We start from the raw sequence: 26,181 nt of genomic DNA on the forward strand, positions 1-26,181 counted from the left end.
AGTGAGGAAATTTAACATTTTCAAATCTAAATACCTAAAACTCAGTGTTTTTAAATTGTCCCCCCCCCCCCCGGGGGGAAGGCCTCCGAACCCTTTATAAACTAGGGGATATTCAATAACCCGCAGGTACATCATATGCTTCTCCCAGAGTCTGGCCCCCCCAAAGCAAAAGTTCAAACTCCGCCCATGTATACATTGTCACATTTACTTTTCATTGACCTCCCCTCATCATATAACATTTATTGTATGATTTACTTCGAAAGCCATGGATTGCTTATAGTTTGTAATTTAAAGGACATCATCATATATACACTACAAATTTATTTATTACTGCTGCACACACATCTGCAATTCACAGAATCCGTATAATACTGTCAGATTTAAGCAAGAAAATTGAGATGTGTGGACTATTTATATGAGACCGTCGTAGTTGTCCGATTCTGCAAGAAACAAATACCTGAAACAGTTGAACATCTAGTGCGTTCCACAATTCTGATTGGTACTTTCGTGAAATTCAAGATGGTTTGATGGCTGTTTCTACTTGGCCTGTTCAGGACGGAATTAAGGAAGGGAAAATTTCCCATCCTCAACTGAAGAAGAAGCTCCCAAATAATCTCGAAGTAAGGAAGGAAGCTGGAGTTCCATTCTGTATTCAGGATTGTTTCAAGTGCCGTGTGAGACTGGCTTAAGTTTTCCCAAGCATAGCACGCATGTGGTATCTCATTTTCCAAATTGAACCTGGCCAAATGTGACCTTGTCGGTGCGTGGTAAATGTTTTTCGGTCTTATCGAGACTCCGTGGCACCACCGTTGCCATGGCGACATGGTTGCTCGTCCGGCAGACGCCTCACGCGATTGGTGCATGCTATTTGTTGGTCTCATTTTTGCGATCGGCCAAGTGATAATTAACATAAGACGAAAGCTGCACGGTAGTGATTGTGTGCTCCGATAATACAAAGGAGCCGGCAAGTTTCATTGACATCGTGCGAATGCGCTGACCTGTTGGCAGCCGAGCGTGATTTCTGCGTCGCCATGGCAACAGCCGTGAGAAATGATCAGTTTCGTTTCCTCTGTCTTTGCCTGTGCAAACAGCTTGGATCAGCAGGAAATATGACCAGTGTCGGAGAAATTTGTACTCTTGCTGACGTATACGGAAGAAGGAGACCATCTGAAACATTTTGAGCTCTGCTTTCCTTGTGTTGTGCCGTTGCCGCTTCTTGACCTGAATGTTGCAGAAGGGGGAACTCCCCCTCGTTCGTACGAGATGTCTTTTTGAGCTGTAACAAGAGCTGGACTTGTATTGATTTGCCGTTGGAAAGTGCAACGAAGAAGTGTGCCTTCAGTTTTCAAGATCTTCCCGATATTCTCTCCTGATATCTGTATACACAAGATAAAACTATCGTCTTCTCATGGCTTGTTTGTTTGAATTTTAAGTCACTTTTATGCACAGATAGGCTAATGAGGCGTTACTCCTGCTCATTGCAAGATGCCGTGAAAGTATATGGGCTATGTGGAAGTAAGGTCCCATGCATTCACAATGTCGGCTGTTTTTGGGAGATGATGTGATCAGCACCACGCTCCGGCCGCCTTCCCCCCCCCAAGGGACTCCATGTAGGGGCAATGCTTGATACCTGAAATCACTAACTGCACCCCCACCCCTTTCTATCTCTCTCTCTGTCTCTCCGCACACACATACATAGCATACATATATGTGTCTAATGGCACCTGGCTGTGGTTCTCGCACACAAGCGTAGTGTAGAAGCGAAACGATGGTATGGCCAAAAACTTTCCGAAGCGAAATGAGGTATCCGGATCAACTTGGCAGTCTCATTTCGTGTGTGAAGCGTTTGTCATTCTCGGCTCTGATTCTCGGTCTCGTGCCGAGTCTCAAGTGGATTGTTTGGTTAGTTTTTGTTGTTTATCCTACTTTTCGCTAATCGCGACGATGAGAATGAGTGGTAAAATTATGAAATTGATGAAGGGATACACACAACGAACATCCAAGCCCAGGTCAGGATTGGAACCCCCGGCCCTTGGCGTCGTAACGCGCTGTGCTAAACACTCCGCCACGGAGGTCGGCTCTAGTGTAGAAATACATTGGCAGCATATGCATCGTGTCACCGCACAAACGTTCACATGTATGGAGGTCATTAAAGAGAACAATTTGTCTCAATATTTTTTTTTTCTGTTTGACGCATTGTTTCGACGCCAGGGAACATTGAAAAACTTAAATCCTGAAGGTATGCAATCGCGCCACACATTCACACAATTGTCACTCATGGATTCACTTGCTATTTAGTTCACCAAAGTCTAGAAGTACTCAGAGTCTCAAGTACTAAGTCTCGTCTCCATTTTACACAGTTGTCTCTCGTCGTCTTTGTTTTTAAAGGACCGCCCTAGTACAACCCCGAACGGACTGAAAATCGTGTACTAGTAATTGGTCAGATTCACACTAGGCCAATTTCTACATTCACACTTGTTTTGTCTTCAACATAGAGGACGCCGGGTCGCCTGGATTTAGAATGTCATGCGGCGAATTTTCATTAACGATTGTCGGAAACTGTGATCTGGCAAGGAAATGTCAATATTTAGGGCCCGTTGTAGAAGGGAGAGCCGTGTAGTGGGATTGTTAAAGAGCCTTTACCTTGCTGGTTGGCCATGTAGGTAGGAACTTGTAGATTGATTAGAAATTCCTTTTTAAGTTCATGTCTGCTAGTTCGCAACGAGTGTGCGGTGGTTGGATACTCAAAACAGACGTATCTTTTATGGAGGTGTCTGAAAGAAGGTATTTTATAACGAACAATAACGAGAAAGAAGCTTAGTAGGAGGGGAGAAGGGGGTTATTTTGCTAAATATCTCTTCAGAGCCAGGATGACTTAGGATTCGAAATTATAGAAACTTGCGTTGGGATGTGCAACTTATTCGAAAGTGGACAACATGAAAAATATTTTTGAAATATTTAACATGAACACGAACATAGTTAGGTAACAAAGGAGATCATAATGATCGAAAAGGCAGTAAAATAAAATGTTATCACACTAGTAAGAAAATAATACCTGGAAACATTGAACAAAGCCGAGAACGTATTCTATCAAATTCTGCATGAAAACTTATTCGTCCTATCAAAATATTACTGAACATAATTCGCAGCAAATGTTTTGCTCTGCAACTACTGTTAGTAAATATTTTACATCCATGCCACACTTGCCGGCCCCCGTGGCGGAGTGGTTAGCACATCGCGATATGACGCCAGGGGGTGCCGGATTCGAATCCCGGCCTGGACATGGATGTTTGTGAGTGTCCATTCATCAATTTCATCATGTCATCACTCATCCCCATCTTCGCAAATTAGCCAAAAGTGGCACAAGAAGCGAAGTAAAATAAAGCAAATCAATCAAACCATGCCACACTTAACATGGAGAGAATCCTACTGAAGCCATTCTGGCAAGTTAGTAGCGAAGCTATTTCGCAATTTAAAGTATCATGGCTAAACATGTTAATGGCATTATGCTGATTTTTAAAAAAATGCATGCTGTACCGAATTCGGTCTTTCATTCGGATTTAATTGACAGTATAACGTATTTTGTACTCAAAAAAGGTTTCCACACATGGTTAAATGTATTTATTTTTCCTGGTATACAATGTACGGCGGTCTCGGAAGGTGTCCGAGCAGAAATGTAAGATGAATTAATGAGGAAAGTATGTGGATTGAGGACAGATATTTATAAAATATGAAATGAAAGGAACTAACCCTTTCACAAGAAACATGTATTAAAACGATCCCGGTCGTGCATTTAATATACAGGGTGTCCATAAAGTCTCACCCCACCCTGGGTATTGTGAGAACGTCTGTAAATAGGAAGAAATGGCGAAGCACGTATTCGATGATGTTCCGGGGGAAACGTTTTGAGGCCAACCATTCCCTACCCGGGCCCCCCACAAGGGGGTAGGCTGGGGTCGACTCATTTTTTTCAAATAGCAAGGGGGGTCGAAGAATATGTCGTTTGAAAGGTCTTATCATAACAACAATAATACAGCAAATCTGGGGTCTCTACGTAGCTCCAATTGACAATGGCGTGAAGTGAAATCAAATGTGGAACATGACCAGCATTGGACAGGACTCCAAACTCCTCCAGTAGTAATCCTAGACAACGGTGGGAGCTGGAAAAATGTTCCTACACTGTAGCATGATTCGGAGATATCCTACCAGTTTCTACAAATACGCACCCCCCCCCCCCCCCGAAGAGATGGCAAGCGTCCATACACAAAACCGCATATCATCGCGCCTCCTGAGATTGCTACCAGGAGGACACGGGCCGACATGCACAATCGCAACTCAAGGCGAATGGTAAAGGAGGCACGTATTTACATGTACAATATCAACTGAAGGCAAATAAGGGGGGGAGGGTTTACAAGATGTTACAACACGTAACCTACTATTTACAGAAGATGTTGGAGATGAGCCCCATTCACTTCTTGGCAGTAGACCAGACGAGTATTAAATGCACGTCGCACTTTGCTGAACGTGTCTGCGAAAATGTCTCTAAAGGCTGCTGTTATTCTTTGTTGCAGATCAGCAAGACTACTAGGTTCTGTTTTGTACACAACAGATTTAAGGTGTCCCCAAAGGAAAAAAAATCGTTCGGAGACAAATCAGGCGATGTCGCAGGCCATTCGATGGTACCACGATGTCCTATCCACCTATTGGGATAATGTTCGGTCAAGTACTCACGTACTTGAGTAGTGTGCAGGACATCCATCTTGCTGAAAAACGATATTGTCCGCATCAAATTCAGGCACACCGTTGACATCGACTGAGTTTTCTACAAGGTCCGTTACCAAGGGATCCACTGTGTCACGTATAATTTGCCGGTACAGATCAGATTACCGTTTAAATTGCCATTAAGAAATAAGGGTTCAATTATGTGGTTTCCTAAAATACCTGCCCACACATTAACCTTCTCAGGTCTTTGCGTATGGCCTTCCCTCACAACATGGGGATTAACATCTGCCCATACTCGAACATTGTTTATTAACACAGCCATTTAGGAGAAAAGAACTTTCGTCCCTGAAACAGATTTTGTGTAAGAAGTTCTCGTTGTTAGCAATCCTGTCGCACATCATTTTGCAAAACTAATTTCGTCTATCGAAATCATCATCTCCTAGTTCTTGCTTTACTGCATTTTGTAAGGATGAAATTTGTGTAATTTTAACACCTTACTGATAGAACTCCGTGGAATGGTACTTGCTGCTTCTATTTGTCTGAGAGACGTTTCAGGGTTTACAGTCACGCGTCCTATAACTTCCAACACTGTTGCCTCATCGATGTAAGGTCGTCCTGGACGTCGTCTGTCACTGACGCTTTGCGTTTCACGGAATTTTTTCACAGTGCCCTTCCGGCACAATTCATTTTTCTCATCGTTGCTAACACTTTAACCACCAATACACACACAAACAGAACCACGGTAACGGAAGACACAGGAAACACGTTAGTAGAAGACAGTGTGTACGACACTACAACTCTTCTACGTCCAGTATTTCAAAGTCACTTCGAACTTTTGCAGTCCGGTCTGTTTGCTTACGAGAACACAAGCAGAATGGTCCTGTTGAATCTTCATCGCGGTAGTAACACTGATTACCTGGTCTGGTTCGATACTCTGTCTGCATTCTCCTTCAAACAAGTGAATGGGGCTCATTTCGAACATCTTCTGTAAATAGTAGGTAAGCTCAATTTGACATGTCGGTCCGTGTCCTCCTGGTAGTCCTGGTATCAATCTCAGGGGGGCGCGATGATATGCGGTTTTGTGTACGGACGCTTGCCATCTCTTGGGGGGGGGGTTACGTATTTGTAGGATATCTCCAAATCATGCTACAGTGTAGGAACATTTTTCCAGCTCCCACCGTTGTCTAGGATTACTACTGGAGGAGTTGGGATCCTTTCCAATGCTGGTCATGTTCCACATTTGATTTCACTTCACGCCATTGTCAATTGGAGCTACGTAGAGACCCCAGATTTGCTGTATTATTGTTGTTATGATAAGACTTTTCAAACGACGTATTCTTCGATCCCCCTTGCTATTTGAAAAAATTGAGTCGACCCCAGCCTACCTCCTTGTGGAGGGCCCGGGTAGGGAATGGTTGTCCTCAAAACGTTTCCCCCGGAACATCATCGAATACGTGTTTCGTCATTTCTTCCTATTTACAGCCGTTCTCACAATACCCAGGGTGGGGTGAGACTTTATGGACACCCTGTATATTGATAATGGTTTCTTCGTTCGCTATAGAATAAGGGAATTCTGGATTATGTAACATGTATCGAAAATTAGTTTAAATAGTTTTTCACCAGCATGCAAGCAACTGGCATGCATTCCTTGCAAAAAACAATATAAACTTGAATTCGTTATACTGCAGGACACTCGTGAGTAACTCTGCACTCTTCTTGCAGTCATCTATGGTCCGCTTCAGTTGCTGTTGCTTTCTGTGCGTTCACTCGTAGTTGTTAACCCTACTCCAAGTGCTTCACCTTCTTCACGTTTTATCCTTGTCTAAAGTAACAGTTCTCTTACGAGTAATGCTTATATTTACGTAATTACATTTCTATCGTACATGTTGAAGTGAGGCTGATTAAATATGTTAGAAAGAAAATGAATGCATAGCATCGTGTTTTATTTTTGTTTCTGCCGGAGGAGAAATCTGATTTACATAATGGTGCTTCAGGGATAACAGACATCCTATCGTATAATCCCTTGACCCTTCGTGGAGAAATTTTCTCGGAGAACTGCTGAAAAACCTTGTCGCAGCGTGGGGCGTCACGACTCGAGGGAAAAAAAATGTTCAAAGCTTCCTTTCAGCGAAGGAGCTAAAAAAAACTGCTTTGATGAACAGTGCAGTAAGAGTTGAGCTTATGGGTGTGATAAGTCGGGTAGAGCTAGCTCATTATGCACAGCTTTACAGACAAAACTAACAGCATCCATTAAATTTCGTTTTTGTGTGAATGACGTAAGACAGCTGAGAATAAAAGATGTATCCTATATTCACGTGCACGTACATAACCCATACTGCAATCTCCGGTCTCAACATGTTTATACTTAATAGGCATTTCACTTATATGTACAAAAATGCAGATCGGTTCCACAAGACGTACTGAAATTTTTGCACCTTAATATGCGCCCGATTCTCCCAGTTCTAACGAATGATTTTCAGAAACTTCTATCAGTATTCTTTGATTCACATCAGCAATGACAGATTAAGGTGGGTGTACTGCAATTGATGCTGCAGCATTAGTCCCATTCCTGAAATAGGCCCAGATGAAAACAGACGAGAATTTTCCGAAAACTGAACAGTTTTCTTTTGCTATATTAACCTGAAAATAAATCTTTGAATGAAATTTGGAGTCCCAATTTCGGACGCCTAGACACAGCGTTACTTATTATACAGCATCAGGCCCAATTTTCGTGTTAATCCGGCCCTGCACATCAGTCATATAGAATTATTATCAGTTGTAGAATGTCCATGGTAGAAAGGTGACTGAAGAGACCACTAATCGGTCAGAAGTAAGCGTAATAAAATAATTTCACTAGTGACACTTGGTACATGGGTATAGTATAGGGGGTTGAATTTTAAGATGTAAATTGTAATGAAATGTATTTCAGAACAAAAAAGTTCACTTTCCTTGTCCAGTGAATAAGTTGTTGAATAACAGAGATTATGTACTTCGTTGGGCATTCTGGTTATTATGCCGAAAGACGAACTACAGCAGTAAACGAAATATATTTGAAAGTCAACACATTGGAAACAAATGTAAATCGTAACGCTATAAATTCTCTAAAACATGCATTTGAAGAGAAATGCAATACGGCGAGTTCTTTCAATATTCCAAGTATTAAGTATGTCTTGAATTCCTAACATTCACTCTTGACGAACAGTGCAAAGATTTCAGCAGTCGCTTGTCTCACATTGAATTATAAAAACTGATAAAGGGGTACAAATAATTCCGTTTTCCTTAAAGTGAATCCTAAATAAGGAATAAACAGGTCTTTTTTCTTTTTTTTTGGCTAGTTGATAATATTTTATAATCTTCAGTATGGGTGGTGGCCAGTTGTTGAAACTTTCTTTACTATTTAGACCAGCCTGGTTAGTTAAGCTGTTCAGGGATGTCCATGTCTGTACCTACAAAATGATATGAGATTCTTTGTTCCGTTGTTTATACAGTATGAGTTATGTCTGGGCCTTTTACTTCGCCGAACCCCCTGCTAGACTGAGATCATCAAGAACCTGTTCCTAAGAGCGCTGATTTTTTTTTCTGCGTTCGTGATGGAGAGCGGCTTTATTCTGATGCCAACAATACAAAATTTGGTGAAGCATGTTCTGGAAGTCATTACAATCTATTCTATTCAGGTGACTTCATAGAATGACAGGAATCCACGCGCACAATGTGCAATTGATTACTCTGGACTGAAGAATTGGCCGTCGCATAATAATTTTGTTACTTAATTTTCTTCTAAGAAAAGCCGCAAACGAAGTGATTAGATTTTTTTATAAAGATATATTATATTTCCTACAGGAACCTTATCAAAGACTACTATCAATGGTGTATTATCACAAGTATAGTTGAATGTTGCCTTCGGACAAACGTATTTGGAAAGAGCCAGAAATTGCTTTGCTGTGAAATTCCGCGTAGAGAAGCTAGGATCAAATGACTGACGGAGAAAAGTATTACTTCATTTAGAAACACAGTAATTCGTTTGTCTTTGAAGGAAAACGAATGCGACCAGACCGTTGCGTATTTAAGAAAACCACTAAAAGATACGCACAAAGGGGAATGCAGGGGTCAATCTCTTCTTAAGCAATTTGTCGCGGGCCATATTTAATTTTACTTACACTAATGATAATGCCTCAAAATAAAATGATAGGTTTTATGAGTACCAAGGTGAGCCACATAAAAATATATTGGGCTCTAGTTTGGACAGTCCTGATTTAAACTGTGGAAGCATCCACTCTATCAAATAGAAAAGTGATACGCAACTCTGCAAATTTTTCAGAAAAGCAAAAGAAGTAAACAAGTTACATTAATTTCAATTAAAGTGTTCAATGCGACTGGAAAGTAGTTATGTACATTATTGCCGGCCAGTTGAATGTAAAATGCTTTTTCATTGATTTTACCGTAATAGCAAGGCTTGCAATTTTTTTAGTTGTGTTGCTTTTCTATGTGATATGCTATATTTTTAGCACATTTTCGATGCTAAAATATTCACAAGAAAGAGCAAGGAGTGAGCTTGTGTCTCGAAACCAGCGTGCCTTCATGCATGGCCAAATAATGCGTGAGTGATCGAGACGAAAGGGCAATCACACGAGTTTGTCTTGCGCCCTCTGGCTTCTGACTCTGTAGGCCGTTTCTTTGAAGGTCAGGCTCATTGTCTGCGAGCAAACACACCATGTTGATATCTTATATGCGGGTGTTTACTCTGCTGATGAAAAACACCGCAGATCAGCAAAGTAAAGAGGGGACGATGTTAGGGTTGATATTACACGGGTGATTAAAACGCAACGATTCCGGCGCCACGTTAACCTATGCGTTGAAAACGCCCATGTAGGAACGACTTGTTGATTTGAATTTAACATAAGTTAACTAGATCACTCTAACAAAAAGGTAGGACGCAATCATTCTCAGTAAATGATATATAATGCAATGAAATATTAGCAAATTATTTCAAATCGACACGTGTTTAGTTAAAAAAATAATAAATTTTTAATGAATTTTAGTTCGAAAAATAATATTTTTTTAATGAACTCATGAGCACAAAATTCCCTAACTTCAGTAACACTATCACGTGTGTTTTCAAGTATATTTGTCCGACCCGCTCTCCTTTTAGTCAAAATAAAAGATTTAAAAACTGCGATGCTGCTCTAATGGTATAGAGTGGTAACACTGTCGCATTGTAATGAAGGAATGCAGGTTCGATACCCGGTAAAAGCACATGGTGGTTCGGATTCTGCTTTAAACTGGAGATCCAGTCTCGAGTAGCCTAACTATGCATAAATTTGACTTGCGAAACTAAAAACTGTGAAGAGTTAAAATCATTGCACTGAACCGGTACCAAATCTTTCATAGAATATTGGGGAAAATTATAGACATGATATACGATAGATAATCTAGTCTAATTAAATCTGTATTAAACAAAGTTCTTCGAAGACATCAAGAAACTTCCTTGCGATTTCCTAGTTTTCTAACCGATGGACATAAAACAGAAATAAATAAAAGTATAATTCTACCAAATCTGAACTTTAATATAATATATGCGGCCTCTCTGATGGCGTAGTGGTTATTATTTTATCTAATTTAAAATTATCTCCTCTACTGCAGTAATAACGATCGTATGTCTTTATTGAGTATTTCTAACTTGTTCAGAGATACGTTTTAGAGATTGTCTGAAGCTCTGTCGTCGACAGACAATGTTGTTATATCTTAATTTTTCTCATATTTTCAAATATTACGTAATTTGAATTGATGGTAGGGACACGTCGTGTGTTTCGTTTACATTATCACTTAATTTAATCTGAGACACGCAGTGAACATAAATCTGTACTGTACATCCACTTAGTATTCTCCTTTTTCACATAAAACTATTGCTCTGTATGAATTAATCTTGTATTATGTGCCAGTGTGGTCGTTTTCATATCTTTAGCGTGTTTTATGGCTATAGCCAACTTTTGAGGGATACCAGATTTTTTTGACGGTAAGAAACAAAAATATAATAGAGGACGAACTCCTTGCTAAATTTATATGCATATTGAATAGTGACGTTAGCTCTCGGAAGCCTGTCCGAAAGTCATCCGGTTATTATCCCGAGAGAACATCTTCACTGAAAGCACATGCCAGGAAAACTTCAAGAATTATTTTATATGCATGTGTCTGGTGTATGTAAAATATGTGCGAACCTTTTTTAAATGTTTTCTCTCTCTCTTTTGTAGGTCCGACGAAGAAGATGCAAGTGGAAGCAAATATGCCCGCCTGGAGGAGGAGAGCATCCAGGATAAGGAGAGGTTTGCCAGGTGAGCACCGACTCCATGAGAGACTGTGTGTCGTTCTCTACTTCTTTCATTTGTTTTGCAAGCATGCTAATGCAGAAATACTATGTAGTCTTTATTATTGGTGATCCTCAGTTCAGAGGCTTATGGGGCCTACGGCGACAGTGGTTCCTCGTGGTGCGGAACATAAGACGGTTCCACCGATCATTGAACGTTTGCCGCAGAACAATCGAAACACAAGTTGCAGAACCACCGTTACTGTTTATTAAGAGAGCGAAAATTCCACGACAAATCAATGGCGTTAAGAAACATTAAAAGCAACTAAGGGGAACTAGTAAAATAATAAGATTTGTGTACTCAGAATAAATACTATAACTTCTCATTCCAAATTAGGAAACCGTCCATTGCCTCGTCACTCCCCTTCCAACACGTGCCTGTAGTAAGTGGCAACAACCAGCAGGCAGTTATTTGTGACTACCTGAAATCGCGCAAAACGCAAGGAACGAATGCATTTTTTTGGTAAGATGATCTGGATTGTTAAATAAATTGATAACAATACATTCCCTATACTTTGTCCATATTCATGTTCGATTTTACGGATTGATGACGAGAGGCTAGTCAGTTCCACATACGATTAAAATATAAGTTACTGTGACTTACTAATTGTATTACTTTACACCACGAGTTCCTCTGTAGTGCAATTGAGGAGCTTACTGAAAGCAGTAATAGTGGACTCGATGCACTGAACACATGTCACCTAATGAAAGTTATTTTGGTAGGCCTTGATTCTCAAAAGAGCTGTTTCGCCACATTTTATTTACACACACAGAGGGAGAGAGCGTATTTCATTGTTGATTTATTTCTTATTTAATTGTGCAGTATTTTATAAGAGATTTATGTGCCGTGTTGTTGATGTCCTTTTTTATATAATTTTCCCTCTGTGTATTCACTAATGCAATTTCCCGTTCTGAAGTTAGGTGATAGATTAGTATTTGCTGAAGCTAATTTAGTTGAATTTAAATGTTCACTCGTGTTCGGATGAAATGGCACACACTCTTTAACCATTTAACCATATCGATAGTGCCACTATCTCGGGACAGGAATACGCCATTGTATTTGTTCTCGCCGAAATCTCGGTCGAAAATTCTTCCCTGATCACCATCACTTCGTAGCTGAATGTGGTTGAGGATAGAGTCGCAATTTCATACCCGGAAAATTCCAGGTTCGAGTCCTGACCTCTTGCGTTCATCAGTTCCATCGAATCATCATTAATTTCATCGTCACGATTAGCAAAAAGTGGCAGACAGGTGACACAAAGTAATAGAAATTCAAATACAAACTGAAGCTGACATTTAACATGGAAACAAAGATTTATGTCGCTGTTTTCCTAAAGTACTAACTGTTCGTTCATATAAAATGTACTTCTCTCTCTCTTGTGATCATGTACACGTAATGAAGGTCAGTGCAGCGAGCTTAATATGTATCGGTTATGGGCTGAAATACGTTATCTCTCTAATATTTGTTTCTGTGCACGTAATATCAATATATTTATACAGTGTATTCGGTTGCATGTTCAGCAAGTGCATGTAATGAGAATAATTGAATACTTGTCCCAAGAAAAGACAGAATGTCAGTGATCAGTGATGTGAAGAGATGTTTTACTTGTTTCTTCTTTTCATAACCATAAATATATTGCCATATTAACCGCAGCGGTCCAGAAGGATGCTATTGAAATCTAAGGAACAAAACTCTTATCTGATCACGGAATCGGATTCAGAACCTCCAATGTTTCTGTACACTAAGGAAACCCATTTTAATCTTCATAAAAACATGTGCGAAAGCTACCCATGGGGATGTGAACATTACATAATGATCCGTATCTTGCTTTAAATTGTAACTCCAGTCCCAAGCGTAAGCTTGTCTCTTTGTCAGTGATTGAACAACTGTAGGCAGATAAAAATTTGACGTAAGCTTTGAAACCCCAGTCTTAATTGAAATAAATTCTTCTGAAATATCTGCCAGATTGACATCCATTCGAGATATCATGACCGCACACCGGATCCGACGCGACACGACACGTCAAGACTAGTCACTTTGGTTTGTTATCTAAAATCTGAATGCACATTGTCTATGTACACAGTGCATGTCTTTTATAATTTGGGAAGCTGGTAACTTATTCATTATAATTATAACAGTTGACAACAAAATCAATGTAGCCTATATGTAGAATTGTTGTATCAATTTACATGTTAATTGAATATATTTCTAGGAAACAATTGGTTAGAAAATATGACATGAACCATTTAATGTAAGATTCATGAACTACATTTAGTTGCTGGCTTCGAGTTGTTCCCGTTTCGCAAGCTGCTCCACGCCAGACCAAATTCCACTGACCTTCGTTGTTTTGTCGCAACTTGTCGCAAGGTGAATCGAGTCAAATGTTTCATCTGGTGTGCGGCCTCCCATAAGAGACAATGGTAAAACCTTCCCAGAGACGGTTTTGCAACAAGAATGACGCGTCGTGTCGTGCCTGATTCAGTGTGCGGCTGGCCAAATATGCAAGGGACAGAGTGCTCACATTTCTGTGCATGAAGTCACGTTGAAATGCTGCTTGTAATTCTTGTTGTCAGTTCGACGCCCATTAGATATCCCCTTGATAGCTCGGATAATGTTTGAAAGCAAATCACATTTTCCAGGTTGTTTTTTTTCTCTCTCTCGCGGAAGTCACTTTCGAATATTAGTTACCAAAGTAATATTTCATTTTTGAATGGGCCATGTAATTCGAACACACAAGAACACCACTGCTCCTAAAATGAAGTTAAACCAGCCAGTGGGCGGAAGGGAAGGGGGGGGGGGAGGGAAGTTGAGCCATAGAATAGGGGGGGAGGGAAGTTGAGCCATAGAATACTCAAGGCTGAGCACCCGCCGTTGCTTCGTCTAGCCAGCTGTGCTTATCATGTTGCTCCTTGCCTTGCTGATGGAAATCTGATCTCTGCCAAACAATGGACACGCTACACTACAAACATCAGCGTGTTACGTGATCGCTTGGAACAACGCCACTTCTTGTGTAGTGATGCCAACTCCTTGGAAATTTCATACGTTTACTTTTGGAGAAAAGAAGAAGATTGAGAAATGTGCAGAGCTTTATGGCATAGTGAGGAAGTGGAATTTTTCTTGATCAGGTTATTTTCTGCCTTCATCAGGGGCATCGGTCCTGCATTGGCAAAGGTTAGTACTAGCCCATCCTCCTTTCCAAATAGAGAAATATTGAAAATCATTTATGTGTAGTAGAGAAAGGAATCTCGCACACAGAGAGATGTGGAGGAAATGAGGGACATAAACAGGTGTAGAAGGAAAGATGGGGAAAAGATGGAGATAAACTAGGAAGAAGAAAAAGAAAGATGGAGATCAAGGTGAAAGAAAGAGAAAGAATGAGATGAAGGTGGAAGAAAGAGAGAGATGGAAATGAAGGTGGAAGAAAGAGAGATGGAAATGAAGGTGGAAGAAAGAAAGATGAAGGTGGAAGAAGGAAAGATGGAGATGGAGGTGGAAGAAAGAAAAAGATGGGAATAAAGGTGGAAGGAGGAGAAAGATCATGAGGAGGGAAAGGTGAGTATAATGGAAGAAGAAGAGGTGAAAATAAATAGAAATAAAGAGGCATAATGAGAAAGAAAGGATAAAGAAAGATAAAAGGAGAAACGGTCACCGTAGCAGAACCCAATCAAACAAAATTCTCTGACGCCATTGATCTCCATTGGTAGTATTTCTTGCTCTTCAAGGGAGTTATTTCGGTTCCTAGAGTAACAGGCCTACCTTCGTGTATTTGCATTTTAATTATTTTACCTTGCCTTTCTGCCTGTGTGGTGATCGCAATTTTAGGAGGATGAATAATGAAACACGCAGGCTCGGACCTTGGCCTCCTGGATTCATCCCGTCATTGAGACTAGCGATACCTCCTTGCTTCACGATCTTTTTTCCGGTGTTCCACCTCGTTATTCAGATGAATATAAATTTAAGCTGACTGAAATCATATTATTGCAATTTGTTTCATACTTTATTTTTTAGATATGTTGTGCAGAATGTGCAGTCATACTCCATCCTCAGTGCATAGATGCAAGTTCGAATATACAATTTTAATCAAGACGGGGCTCGCCAAAAATGGACAGAAGCTACCCAACTTAAATATGTAGGCTATGTCGTTTTGCCTCTACAAGCATGTCGTTTTCAGGCGAGTTGTAAGCCTGTAGTCAAACTCTATTCATTTTAGACTACGGATGTACAGAGACGTGGTATGTCTCGGTGTCGTATCTGCCGGAGACATCAAAATTGGCAATAAATCGTAAAATAACAAAAGAGTAAATAGTGAGTCCATCCTGGAAACAACGTCTAAAACTAACACGAGTCTAGCGAGTGCCCTAAGTGTGCTTTCGTGCTACACATGGAACTAGGGGGAAAGTAAAGGGGCAGTGGCAGGCGGCATCGAACAATAACAATTCGCACCAGCACCAGCCCAACCCTTCGGTCTGTCCTTGCGTCTGTGGAGTATTGCAGGAAAGGTAGCACCATTGAGTTCAGATGTCGCGATTGTGAGTGTGGAGTTTTTGCTTGCGTCTGCGTTAAAGTGCACTGAGACAGAGAAGGTGTACGTAGGTATAGTTGGATGTTATCTAATCTAAGAGAAACATGTTCATTTCATCCATAAGTCTAAGGATTTCAATAGATTCACTTTCAAACAGAGATGGCGATTAGGGGGGCGAGGGGGCAGTTGCCCCCACTTTTTGTCACTTTTGCCCCTGCACTATGCTAAACCTTATCTACAAAGGGAAATATACTGTCTTTGTCCCCTAGTTTTGGAACCCAATCGCCGCCTCTGGTTTCAAAACAGGTCATACGAGAAACTCGAGGGTGATGCTTTTTATTATGACCTTGATGTTTCGATTACAAAGTGAATTGATTGTTGTAAATGGTAGGGCAGAAACTATTTGTTCAAAAATATGGGGGCGACCGATACCATCCTCCCAATCTGGAAAGTAAAAATTTAAGTGCTCGGGTGTAAAACATGGTGACATTTTGGTCATTTTTGAGTTACAAAGTAAAATGTGCCATCCTTCAATTTTTTAGTGAAATTGCCATGTCATACAATTAGGGTTGGACTCAGTGAAGCCTTCTGAAATTGGTAAACACAACACGAAAACAATTTATCTACAGTATAGATTCCTTTTTTCTTAATGAACTCAGAAATGACCAAATTGTCACTTCCCATGTTTTACACCCGAGCTCTTCAATTAACAAACATATTTTATTTCTTTTATTTATTTATTTATATATATATATATATATATATATATATATAAAATCTTTTATTTGATTTGTGAATAATTAACTAAGTCTCTCTTATTTTCAAAGAACTTATATGTGCCCATTACCTACCGACCTTCCTGTACTGATACGTTTAACTACTGATATGCAGTTTTGGCATTATTCGTGACCGTGGCACCGACGTGTACTGTTCATTTTTATTTTCAAGTAACAATTCGGTTAACCTTGCGTGAAGTTAGGATAAACGTAAATAAACCCGTGATAGTGAGCAGACATGTACCTTTCAAGTAGGCAAAGGCATAGAGTGCTCCTTGCAACATTAATACATTGAAACGGCACTAAAAAGTAGGTTTGATAGATTTTAATCCTGTTTTAGGGCAGAAATTTATAATTTCATAAAATTTCGGGATTTTTTTTTTATTTCCAGCGTTGTGAAATATCCAGGCCTTTATTTTTTCAGCAATATTTCAATCAGGTGAAATTTCTAAAATATGGTAGAAGTCCTCAAACGAGAATAGATACAAGGTTTATATTCCTTGTCTTATTTACACTATTTTGTTTATTACACTCAATCAAAAATTACGAAAATCCGTAATTTTGTAAAAGTTCGTTAAAGCCAACTTTTTTGTTCGGATGGGCTAATGGTATTGGATCTACGTTGAAATTCGAACCACTGAGATAGGTAAGGTGTTGACTCATGTCGGTTTCGTTTTGAAATGTATAGTAATGCAACATTTAGCAGCGGCTCACCGGACAAACTAGAAGCAACAATTTCACATAACGTTTTTCTGTTTGACATTGCTTCGACGTTACGAACCTTCGTAAAAAACGGATTTTTCTGCTGAATGTATGCAACCACGCTACACAGGTTTACTTTTCGCACTAATGAATTAACTTTCTAATTACAGTAAACAAAGTATGCGGTGTATCTCAAGATATATCCGCTTGGTATTAATATCCAAGTGTGGCACTAATCAGAAATAACTTTTTTTTAAAATTCTTATGGTTGTGCGTCTGTCGGTATCTCAGAAACTACTACAACTATAAAGGTGAAATTTGGTCGACTGATGGGTATACCAAATAATACCTAACACAGCATAATTTCGATCACAGTCTATCTGCCTGAAAGAAAATAATCATTCTAAAGTCGAAGGTGGTACGTTCCTTATATTTCTGTCAAAGGAAAATCATTACCCAGGAAAGGAGGTAAAAAATAATGTATGTCAATGTGCTGGGAAATATGCCCATACGTAACGCAATGTTAATACTGCGTTGGGATAGAACTAGAGACCTTTAGATTGTATTGGGTGATGTAGTTATTAATCATTCATCTTTCAGATGGTTATCACTCGCTTGGCCTAAATGTGATATATGCGAGAGGTTACATTTAAAGGAATGGCAAAATAACACATGTACAGTAATTGGATTTCTGTACTCTCCATGACTGAACCGATATGGATTAGTTTAGAAAAGGATATTGTTTGCCTCACAATTAGATGAAGGTTATTTCCACACTTGTCCTCTGAATTGTCACATGTCTGACCTTCCTGTCAAAGTTTTTATCTACTTTTACATTACACATAGTTTGCGCGAGGCTTCATCGCAGCCCATTAGTGTTTTTTTTTTTAAAACCTCTATAACCAACGAACAATAGATATGCCAGGTTGTGATTAGGACCTATGGAGCATGTTGCAGTTGCTCCGTCATCTCGGCTCCTGCTTGTATTATTTTTAGTCGCAATTATAGTTTAAAACTAAATTCCATTTGGCAACAGCCCTCAAAGGGCACACCTCAAAGGGCCACAGTCTACCAGGGTGACGCGTAGTCAGCTCATCGAGTCCCATCGCCGCGGTTTTCAAATAGCTCCTTAATTTTCCTCACGACACTGGGTCAGCACCGAAATATTGGGGCTCCAGTTACATAAAATATTAGACTTCATACAATATCAGCGTTCCCACTGACCTGTAAAAATCGGCAGAACCAAACTATGAGTGAACAAGTCATGGCATTTTGAAAATACATCTAAAAATATATAATATGCAGGGAAAATTATTTTTTTTGGTACTTTCAAGGATTTGGAACAGAAAATAAATCCATATTTATTAACCAGCTTTATGATGGGTGATTACAGAAGAATGCAGTGCCTTCACTGCCGAGGTGGCCGTGGAGCGGCGGTTAGCGCGCCGGAAAGTAAGATCGCATCTGCCTGCAAACTGGATGCAACATCCGCGTAACTGGAACCGTTAGCTATGTAATGAAGTAATCTCGTACAATTAAAATGAGCACGTACGTTTTTACAAGAACTGTTGGAAATGATGTCCTCCTGCATCCACAAATTTACGGCACATTTATAGGAATTTTTTACTACCCCGTGTCAGTTCGTCTTCCGAAATTGCTTCAATTTCTCTCCTGATATTTTCTTTCAATTCTTCTGGTGTATGGCTTCAGGTTTAAAAGCTTGGTAACTCGCCACGCAGACATCATGCAGATGGCGCCGGAGGGATTTTTGAGGAATATGTTCCCATCGTGCTCAAGTGTCGTCTAGTTTCTCCTCGGTAAGCACACGCTTCTTACCAAGAACAGACCCTGATTCCCTAATTTTTTTCACATGTATCCGAACACTGTCTCTGTGTGAAACAGGAACATTTGGGAAGTCTGCTGCAAAACACATTCTAACTTCCCTACAAGAATTTATAATGACGTAAGAGTCGTGCATAAAAACGCGTTTTTTTAAATTGTACAGATAGCGTGGCATTATTAGACTGCAGAAAGCACCAGTAATGCGTAAATTAAAACAAAACAATCTAAAACACTTGTTAACACGTGCAATCTGCACACTAGCTATCTAGACGCACTGCACTGACGCGTCCAGTGCCAAGGTCTGCGTACATCTGTTGGTCTAAATGCTGGCAGATACACCGTTACTTTCCGACGCGCCAGCCGCCGCTCCACGGCCACCTCGGCCGTGAAAGGAACTTTTTATAAAGGTATTTATAAAATTTTATTTATTGCTGTGCATTGTGCCTCCACCGGGTATGGAACCCGGAAGCCCTTAATTAAAGGCAACATTATACTTCATACAGACGCACACACTTCAAACATTTGCTCTTACCACTACGCATCAGGAAGGCTCTTTTATAATTTGTTCGCTTATTTTTTTAAGAAAACCGTTGATTAAACATCTTGAATAGTAAGTGCAATTTAACATTTAAAATCTGACTATTAGCTTTTAAGTACCACAGAATTGCCTGATAATTTATTTCAAAATTATCCGCATAGCCTTTAGAAGTAGAGAGAATTTGTTTTGCCAAAATCAGTGGGAACCCTTGATGGATACACTCACTCGTTAAATTTATTTGTAAAGGCATATGAGTAAGCTGCGGCAGCTCAGTCGTTATGGCGTCTGACTACGAAGCGAGAGACCCGGGTTCGATCCCTGGCGGGGAGAGTTGAGATTTTTGTCCCACCTGTTCAAGTGGCTCCGGCGCCCACCCAGCGTCGCATAGTGGGTACCTGGAGGAAACTGCGGGCTAAATTCGGCCAGGGTCGTGGTGCTGATCACATCACCCCCACTTCGCCCGTGATCAAGAAAGTGTGGGACCGTAATTCCACAACCCCTATACGCCTTCATGGCGTGCAAAGCACAGGGGAGCACTTTAATTTTTATTTTTTTTACTTTTATATGAGTGTGGATCTAAAAATTCTAGCAATTCGAATAGCTGGTACATCGTTTAGCCAAATATTCTTGAGAAAAATACTAATAACGTTTATTTTGACTGTGGTCCTCTCGATTTGGCAACCAACAACACAGTCAACAGGTAACATAGGTCGAGCTCCATTCTTCAACTCATCCCAAAACACCGGGGGCTGGGACAATATATTTCGAAAGTGAAGTTGATTTCAAAGTCGTGTTTCGTAGGAATGTTCCAATCTATGCCTTCATTGCAACAGCCACCACGGCCATGGTGGGGGGCCGGGCGAGGTAGCGTAGTAGGCGGAGTTTCTATGCTACCGCTCCTCCTTCCGAACGTGGGCGGACAGGCTCTCTGCTTTCCCGTGGGAACCTAGCATCCCCGAGATGCGGGAGCCGCCGCCAGCTGATTTCCTCCGAAACTGGATTTTTCACTTGTTCCGTACGCACGCTTGGCATGTTCGTGTTTTGCTTTGGCTTCTCCCGAGAAGCGAGGGATGGATGGGGAGTGAAGGCTCTTTGAGTGTACGCTCATATTCTTTGCTCTGCCCAGCGGAGTTCGAAGCATGCTGTTCTTCAGCGCTGTTGTGTTTCGTTCATATAAAACAGGGGTGGTCAAATTACGAACATAAATGTCACGTGTAACATTTAGATGTTTGAGAACCGCAAGACATGAACAAATATTGCAGATTATGTTAAAGTAAATGCGTGTGTGATTCCTGCAGGAAAGGACCCAGATCGCGTATAATATTTCAGGAATAAAGATATTCTCCAAAATCTGCGAGAAATTGTCACAAAACAGTACTCTTATGTCTGAGTTAATAAAACTATTGGTCAAGATTAGTATTGTTGTTGTCATTGTTATTATTTAGAAAAGTATGTTACGTTGTTCACGGAGTTGATGTGTTCCACAGAGGGAACATTTCTTCAGATAGAAGTGGTATGGAGAGGGAATGTGAAAGATTAATATAAAAGTGCAAGAAAACCTAATAAAAATTACTACTAGTTCCTAAAAGTCTTTTTATCTTCAGAAGCAAACATTAATTGTAACAATTTATTCATAGTGTTCATGTTTCTTCATTTATTCGTTTTTAAGAAGTACAAATCGCTGACCTCCGTGGCTGAGTGGTTGGTACACCACGCTACGACACCAAGGGTTCCGGGTTCGAATCACGACCTGGGCATGCGTGTTCATGATGATGGTCCCTTCAACAATGTCATCATATCGTCACTCATTCTCATTTTTGCGATTAGCCAAAAGTGGCATAAAAACAAAGTAAAATAAACCAAATCCATTAAATTAGTACAAATCAAGTTACAGTTGTCTGTACATGTCGCACTTACTTTTACAGTTTTATCTATGTATGTAGCGATAGTTGTCTTGAGTGCTACTAACATTTGTTCTATATTAGCTATGGCCCAAAATCCAATAAGTCATTCCAGTGTAGAATTTGGGTAAATATTGTCCCCTCATATTAGAAATTGTAGGATAGGCGGAGCAAAAGTTAGTACAGAATTTCAGGGGCGCCGTGGAGTAGTTTTCAATGTAAGGTCGAAGGTATGGGTGGAGTAAGATAGAAGGAATTTTTCGATAGTACTTGGTTTGGGACAATCCACGGAGGTAATTTCACACTACTGTCCACCAATTATTTTCAGGTAAAACTGTTAACATTTATACCTATGTGCTGTCTTTTTTTGTGTAAACCATATTTGAAAATGAGCTTGGGAATTTAATATTTCTATTTTTAAATCCCTGGAGAAAGTTTTAATATGCCATGGGAAAGATTGACGTGCTGATTTCTTAACACAAAAATCGAACATAGAAGAAAAATAACATAAGTTCACAGAGAAATATAAAGTTTCGAATCCTTATGATAAGTTGGAAAATAAAATCTCTCTCATATGCGCTGTTTTTTCCAGTCATTCCACGAAATACGTGTAGTATGTAACTTGTAACAATATCTTTAATGTAACCTTTTTTGTCTATGAGCAGAGAGCAGTGAGGGACCTTGATGTAAAGTAATTGTGATGGAATGTTACATTTAAGGACAAATTACAGTCATTCCTATTTGGCGAACGGTACTGTAAAGAAGATAAACATAACTAAAGAAACAATGAATATTGATAATTTGATCTGATTGAAGTAGCTAGATTTTGTGTATTATGTCTATTGGGATAATTTTTAATTCTTTCTTTTGCCCGAATGATGTATGTGTCAGGAAATTTCAAGAATACCCACACGTAAATGTAATGAAATTATTTGTGAGCTCTGCGTGCAGCTATGTTTGCAGAGAAGGGTGTGTGAATAGTGGTCAATTTATGTACGTGTATAAAATATAAACTGGCAACTCTGGAAGTACGGAAATGCTTCTGTAGGCTCGACTAAAAAAAAGTATTGGCCAAATACTGTGCCGTGTGACACAGTAACAGCAGCGACAGAAAAAAATGATGTAGCGGGAATATGTAGTACACTCCTAAAAACCATGCAAAAATGCATATATGGGCTATAAGTATTTATTTATCTAGTAGATCCTGTCGCCCCTTGTCCCTCCTGCGGCGATCTCACTAATATTACGTTATTAACAAAAATTTTCATAATGCAAGGAAATTTTCAAATTACGATGAGTTATCGGTTCGCGACTTTTTTATCGTTTTGTAAACTGAAAACAGTAAGTGTGATAACAGTGATGCTTTCTTCTATTAATAGAATTATCAGGAAAATTTTCCACTTTTAAGGATAAAGTAGAAAAGGGTTTCCACCTTGCGTGATGCTTAGTAGAACAGTTTAAAGTGGTTAACCCCGTGGCTATCGCTTTTTTTTCTCTCTCAACGTCACCATCAGTGCCACGAATGCGGACTTGTAGGGCATTCATTGTCGTCCCCAGCGATACCCAAGCTTTCCTCGAGTGCCAATGGTTCTTCCCAAGTCCCAGTTTCAGGGCGGGATGCGGAGGGAACTTCTCTTCCCTCCCGCATCCATCTTGCCCTCCTTCCCGATATTCCCCTGCTGCCAACTCGAGGGGGATTGTCGGACAGGAGCAGTTGCCGTCAAGCGGGGAACACGTGCTTCCAAGATCCCCCGGGATAAGCTGTGTTTCCGATAAAATTCTTGCGTACCAGAAAAGCATGCTCTGGTGTAGTATCTACGTTCAGGCGAGGCGAATACTTTTTTGGCAGGTTAAAAAATTCGGCCTGTCAGCTGTATATTTTATGACCATTGGCTGCTTCTTATCCTGGGCCGTTGGATGTCCATATGTGCTGACTGATGGCTGCATTTTCCTGTGTGTGTGTATTAGGTTGTATGTACAGACCTTTTTTCAAATTCAAAAATATATAGGAGACTAAACTTTGTTCCCAAGGTTTACAGAAAGAACGGGGTTTAAGTTTCATATTTCATGACAAAATCCGAAACAAAAATACTCGTTCGTCATAAAAGTTTAAAAAATCAAACTCATGATCAAGCATCAGAAATCTTATTTCTAATATTTGGACGGTGTAAAGAGCAGCCTTTTCAAAAGGCATTCAAGTGCCAACCTAACTTCCACGTAGTACACCCCAGGACTGCATTTTGAAGACTAACGAGGCTCTGGCTACGGTTAATCGGTCGGTTAATCCAGTAAATGTATCCGGCTAGCGTATTAATATGTTTCGTTCAACGACAACGCTAATACATGTACACATACTCAGTAAATAATTATAAATTGAATTCTTTTATGTATGACAAAAATATCGGATCCAGGATATTTCCGCGACCGCGAGCAATAAATTATGTGCCAAAAAGACAGTGCGTTTGGCAACCCGTCGTTTTAGCAATACATAAAACGTAGATGGAACTACCACATCGGTTACCTGAGAAATGGTACAGGCATGAATATGTTACTTCACCATCTTCTATATAATGTTACAATTAGGATGCATGCCGGCTCCCGTGATAGAATGGTTAGCACATCGCACTACGACGCCAGGGGTCCCGGGTTCGAATGTTTGTGAGTGTCCTTTCATCATATCATCACTCATCCCCATCTTCGCAAATTATCCAAAAGTGGCACAAGAAGCTAAGTAAAATAAAGCAAATTAATCAATCAATCATATTAGGAAGCATGGAGCGCGTGGATAAGTTGCTCCATTGAACACAATTTATCCCGGAGTATCTTACTCCTAAACATCGAATCGGATGCAGCTGCTTCACCTGTATCTTCTGTTCTTTAAAATGAAAGTTCGGTTCCTTTGAATGTTGTCCTCTCATTGTTGAAGAACGGTTGATAAAAATTGCCTAACAGTCCTCAGGATTTTGACCTCTATCAGAACTAATTTATTGGCTTCAGAAACAATGGGAACAGGTGGTGGTCGTCTTTCAAAGTAATCTTGTGAATAGTCCTTGTGTACTGGAAGGAACATTTTTAAAAATCGATAGCGTGGATATCGTGGACTGGAAGATAATACCACTTGAGAATGACATATTGCTAATCCTTTGTTGTACGCAAGTATATATCATCCTAGCTGGCAGTAAACATAGCAGAGAAATATGTACGGACAAGATTCTTTTATATTTGTAAATTCCTGTATGTGTAGCCATGGTGAACTACACATATTGCATTTGTAGATTAGATTTTTTGCAATATTTTCTCTGTTAATGTTAAATTAGAATGCGAAGGGTGAAATAAAATGCATGCCACGTAAAACTTGTACTATTCAGCTAGAAGCAACAGTGTTTCCTCAAGGTGGGCGCTGCTGTTTTGGTGTAGAAATATATTCAAAGTTCAGAATTTTGTGCTAGCGGAACAACAAAACCGTTTCTTTGATAGTTGTGTCTTCTCGTCATATAGTCGGGGTGTAAGGGGTGACCTTCCACTTAGTACACCCAAATGTCAACCTCACTTCCACGTTAGTACACCCTGGACTGAAGACTAACGAGGCTCTGGCGACTGGCCCCATGGCCAGTATAATTTTGTATTGTCCTGTTGTCCTTATGTGTGCTGAGTGCCCGTTTACAGCCTCAGCTTTTAACAGAAGTCAGAACATTTTATGATTTTTAATTATGCAACGTTAGAGTTGTTCTTTGTAATGATAAGGGGCTGGCCCCCGTATAATGTGACGGGAGCAAAATAGCCTAAGTGCTGACGCTCCCACAATTTTAAAATCAAATCAAATCAAATCGTCATATAGTCTTGTCCTTTTTCCTGAGATACTTTTCCTTGGCGTTTTCGAAAGCGAGGATAGACGAACAGTGTGTTTTTATTAGCATGCACTGTTAATTGGACATCTTCCCATGTCTACTGCTTCTCATATTTATACCTGGGCCAGCCAGATGGTGTAGTGGTAACGTCGTCGTTTTGTAATTAAAGGGTTCGATATCCGGTGGAGGCACGTAGTCAGAGGCAGGTGTTTATGGAAGATAGTTTATTGCTGCCAATTGAGATACTGTAGGAAATTGTTTTTAACTCCTGGTGAAGATGGATGCAGATTTTGAAAATTGAATTATCTTACAATTGATATATTTACTCACATGAACGTTACGATTCACTAATACAGTAATTGATATAAAAGATTCAATTCATCTGGTAAAGGTGTGTTGAGTTCATAAAAGAATGATTCCCTTCACTGCTTTAAAAAATATATTAAATTTACTTTTATTTCTGCCAGTGTCTTTTCTCGTCCTGTTTATACTGCAAGTAAAGGTGATATGCAACTATTTTTTTTTATTATTACTAGTTGTGTGGTCAATTATTTAATTGTCCAAACCTTAATTACTATGGAAAAATTAAATTGTACATATTATTTTTTGACTCACCGTTGTCTACATTCTAGTTTCCACCGCAGAAGTGTCCTTGTTAATCTTACGAGTAGAATCCTAATCTCCAGGCGGGGGAAGTTGGCTTGCTAGTTTCGCCATAAAACGAAACGTTTGTGATAATTCGCGATTGTGTTCATATTTTGCATTTTTGACCCCATTTCAGATTGTCGGGATTATTAGTCAAAACCAAAACGCCAAGTTCGTGAAGATTAAGTCAAATCAAGTGTGGGTAGGGTAGACCAGGGCATTACGGATCACAGGGCATTAAGGATCAATGTAAGGTTCACGTGACCTGCAAAGAAAACTGTTGCAGGCACGAACTTGAAAAATATAGCGGATCATGCTGCCAT

The 26,181-nt window shown here is 39.9% G+C and overlaps 1 protein-coding gene across 4 annotated transcripts in view; it reads left to right on the forward strand.

Moving 5' to 3' along the window:
* Positions 1-26,181, forward strand: part of tgo (Aryl hydrocarbon receptor nuclear translocator homolog tgo) — a 316,871-nt gene that overhangs the window by 168,708 nt on the left and 121,982 nt on the right. For 2 of the 4 annotated variants that reach the window (XM_083130983.1, XM_083130981.1), the window contains one exon: positions 10,971-11,051. In XM_083130983.1, coding sequence (XP_082987109.1) covers positions 10,971-11,051 — 81 coding nt within the window. The remainder of the gene's footprint in view (positions 1-10,970; positions 11,052-26,181) is intronic. The other 2 variants (XM_083130982.1, XM_083130980.1) reach the window with 1 other exon arrangement.

Source organism: Lepisma saccharinum, chromosome 11 (genome assembly GCF_977018435.1).
Source record: "Lepisma saccharinum chromosome 11, izLepSacc3.1, whole genome shotgun sequence".
NCBI lineage: Eukaryota > Metazoa > Arthropoda > Insecta > Zygentoma > Lepismatidae > Lepisma > Lepisma saccharinum.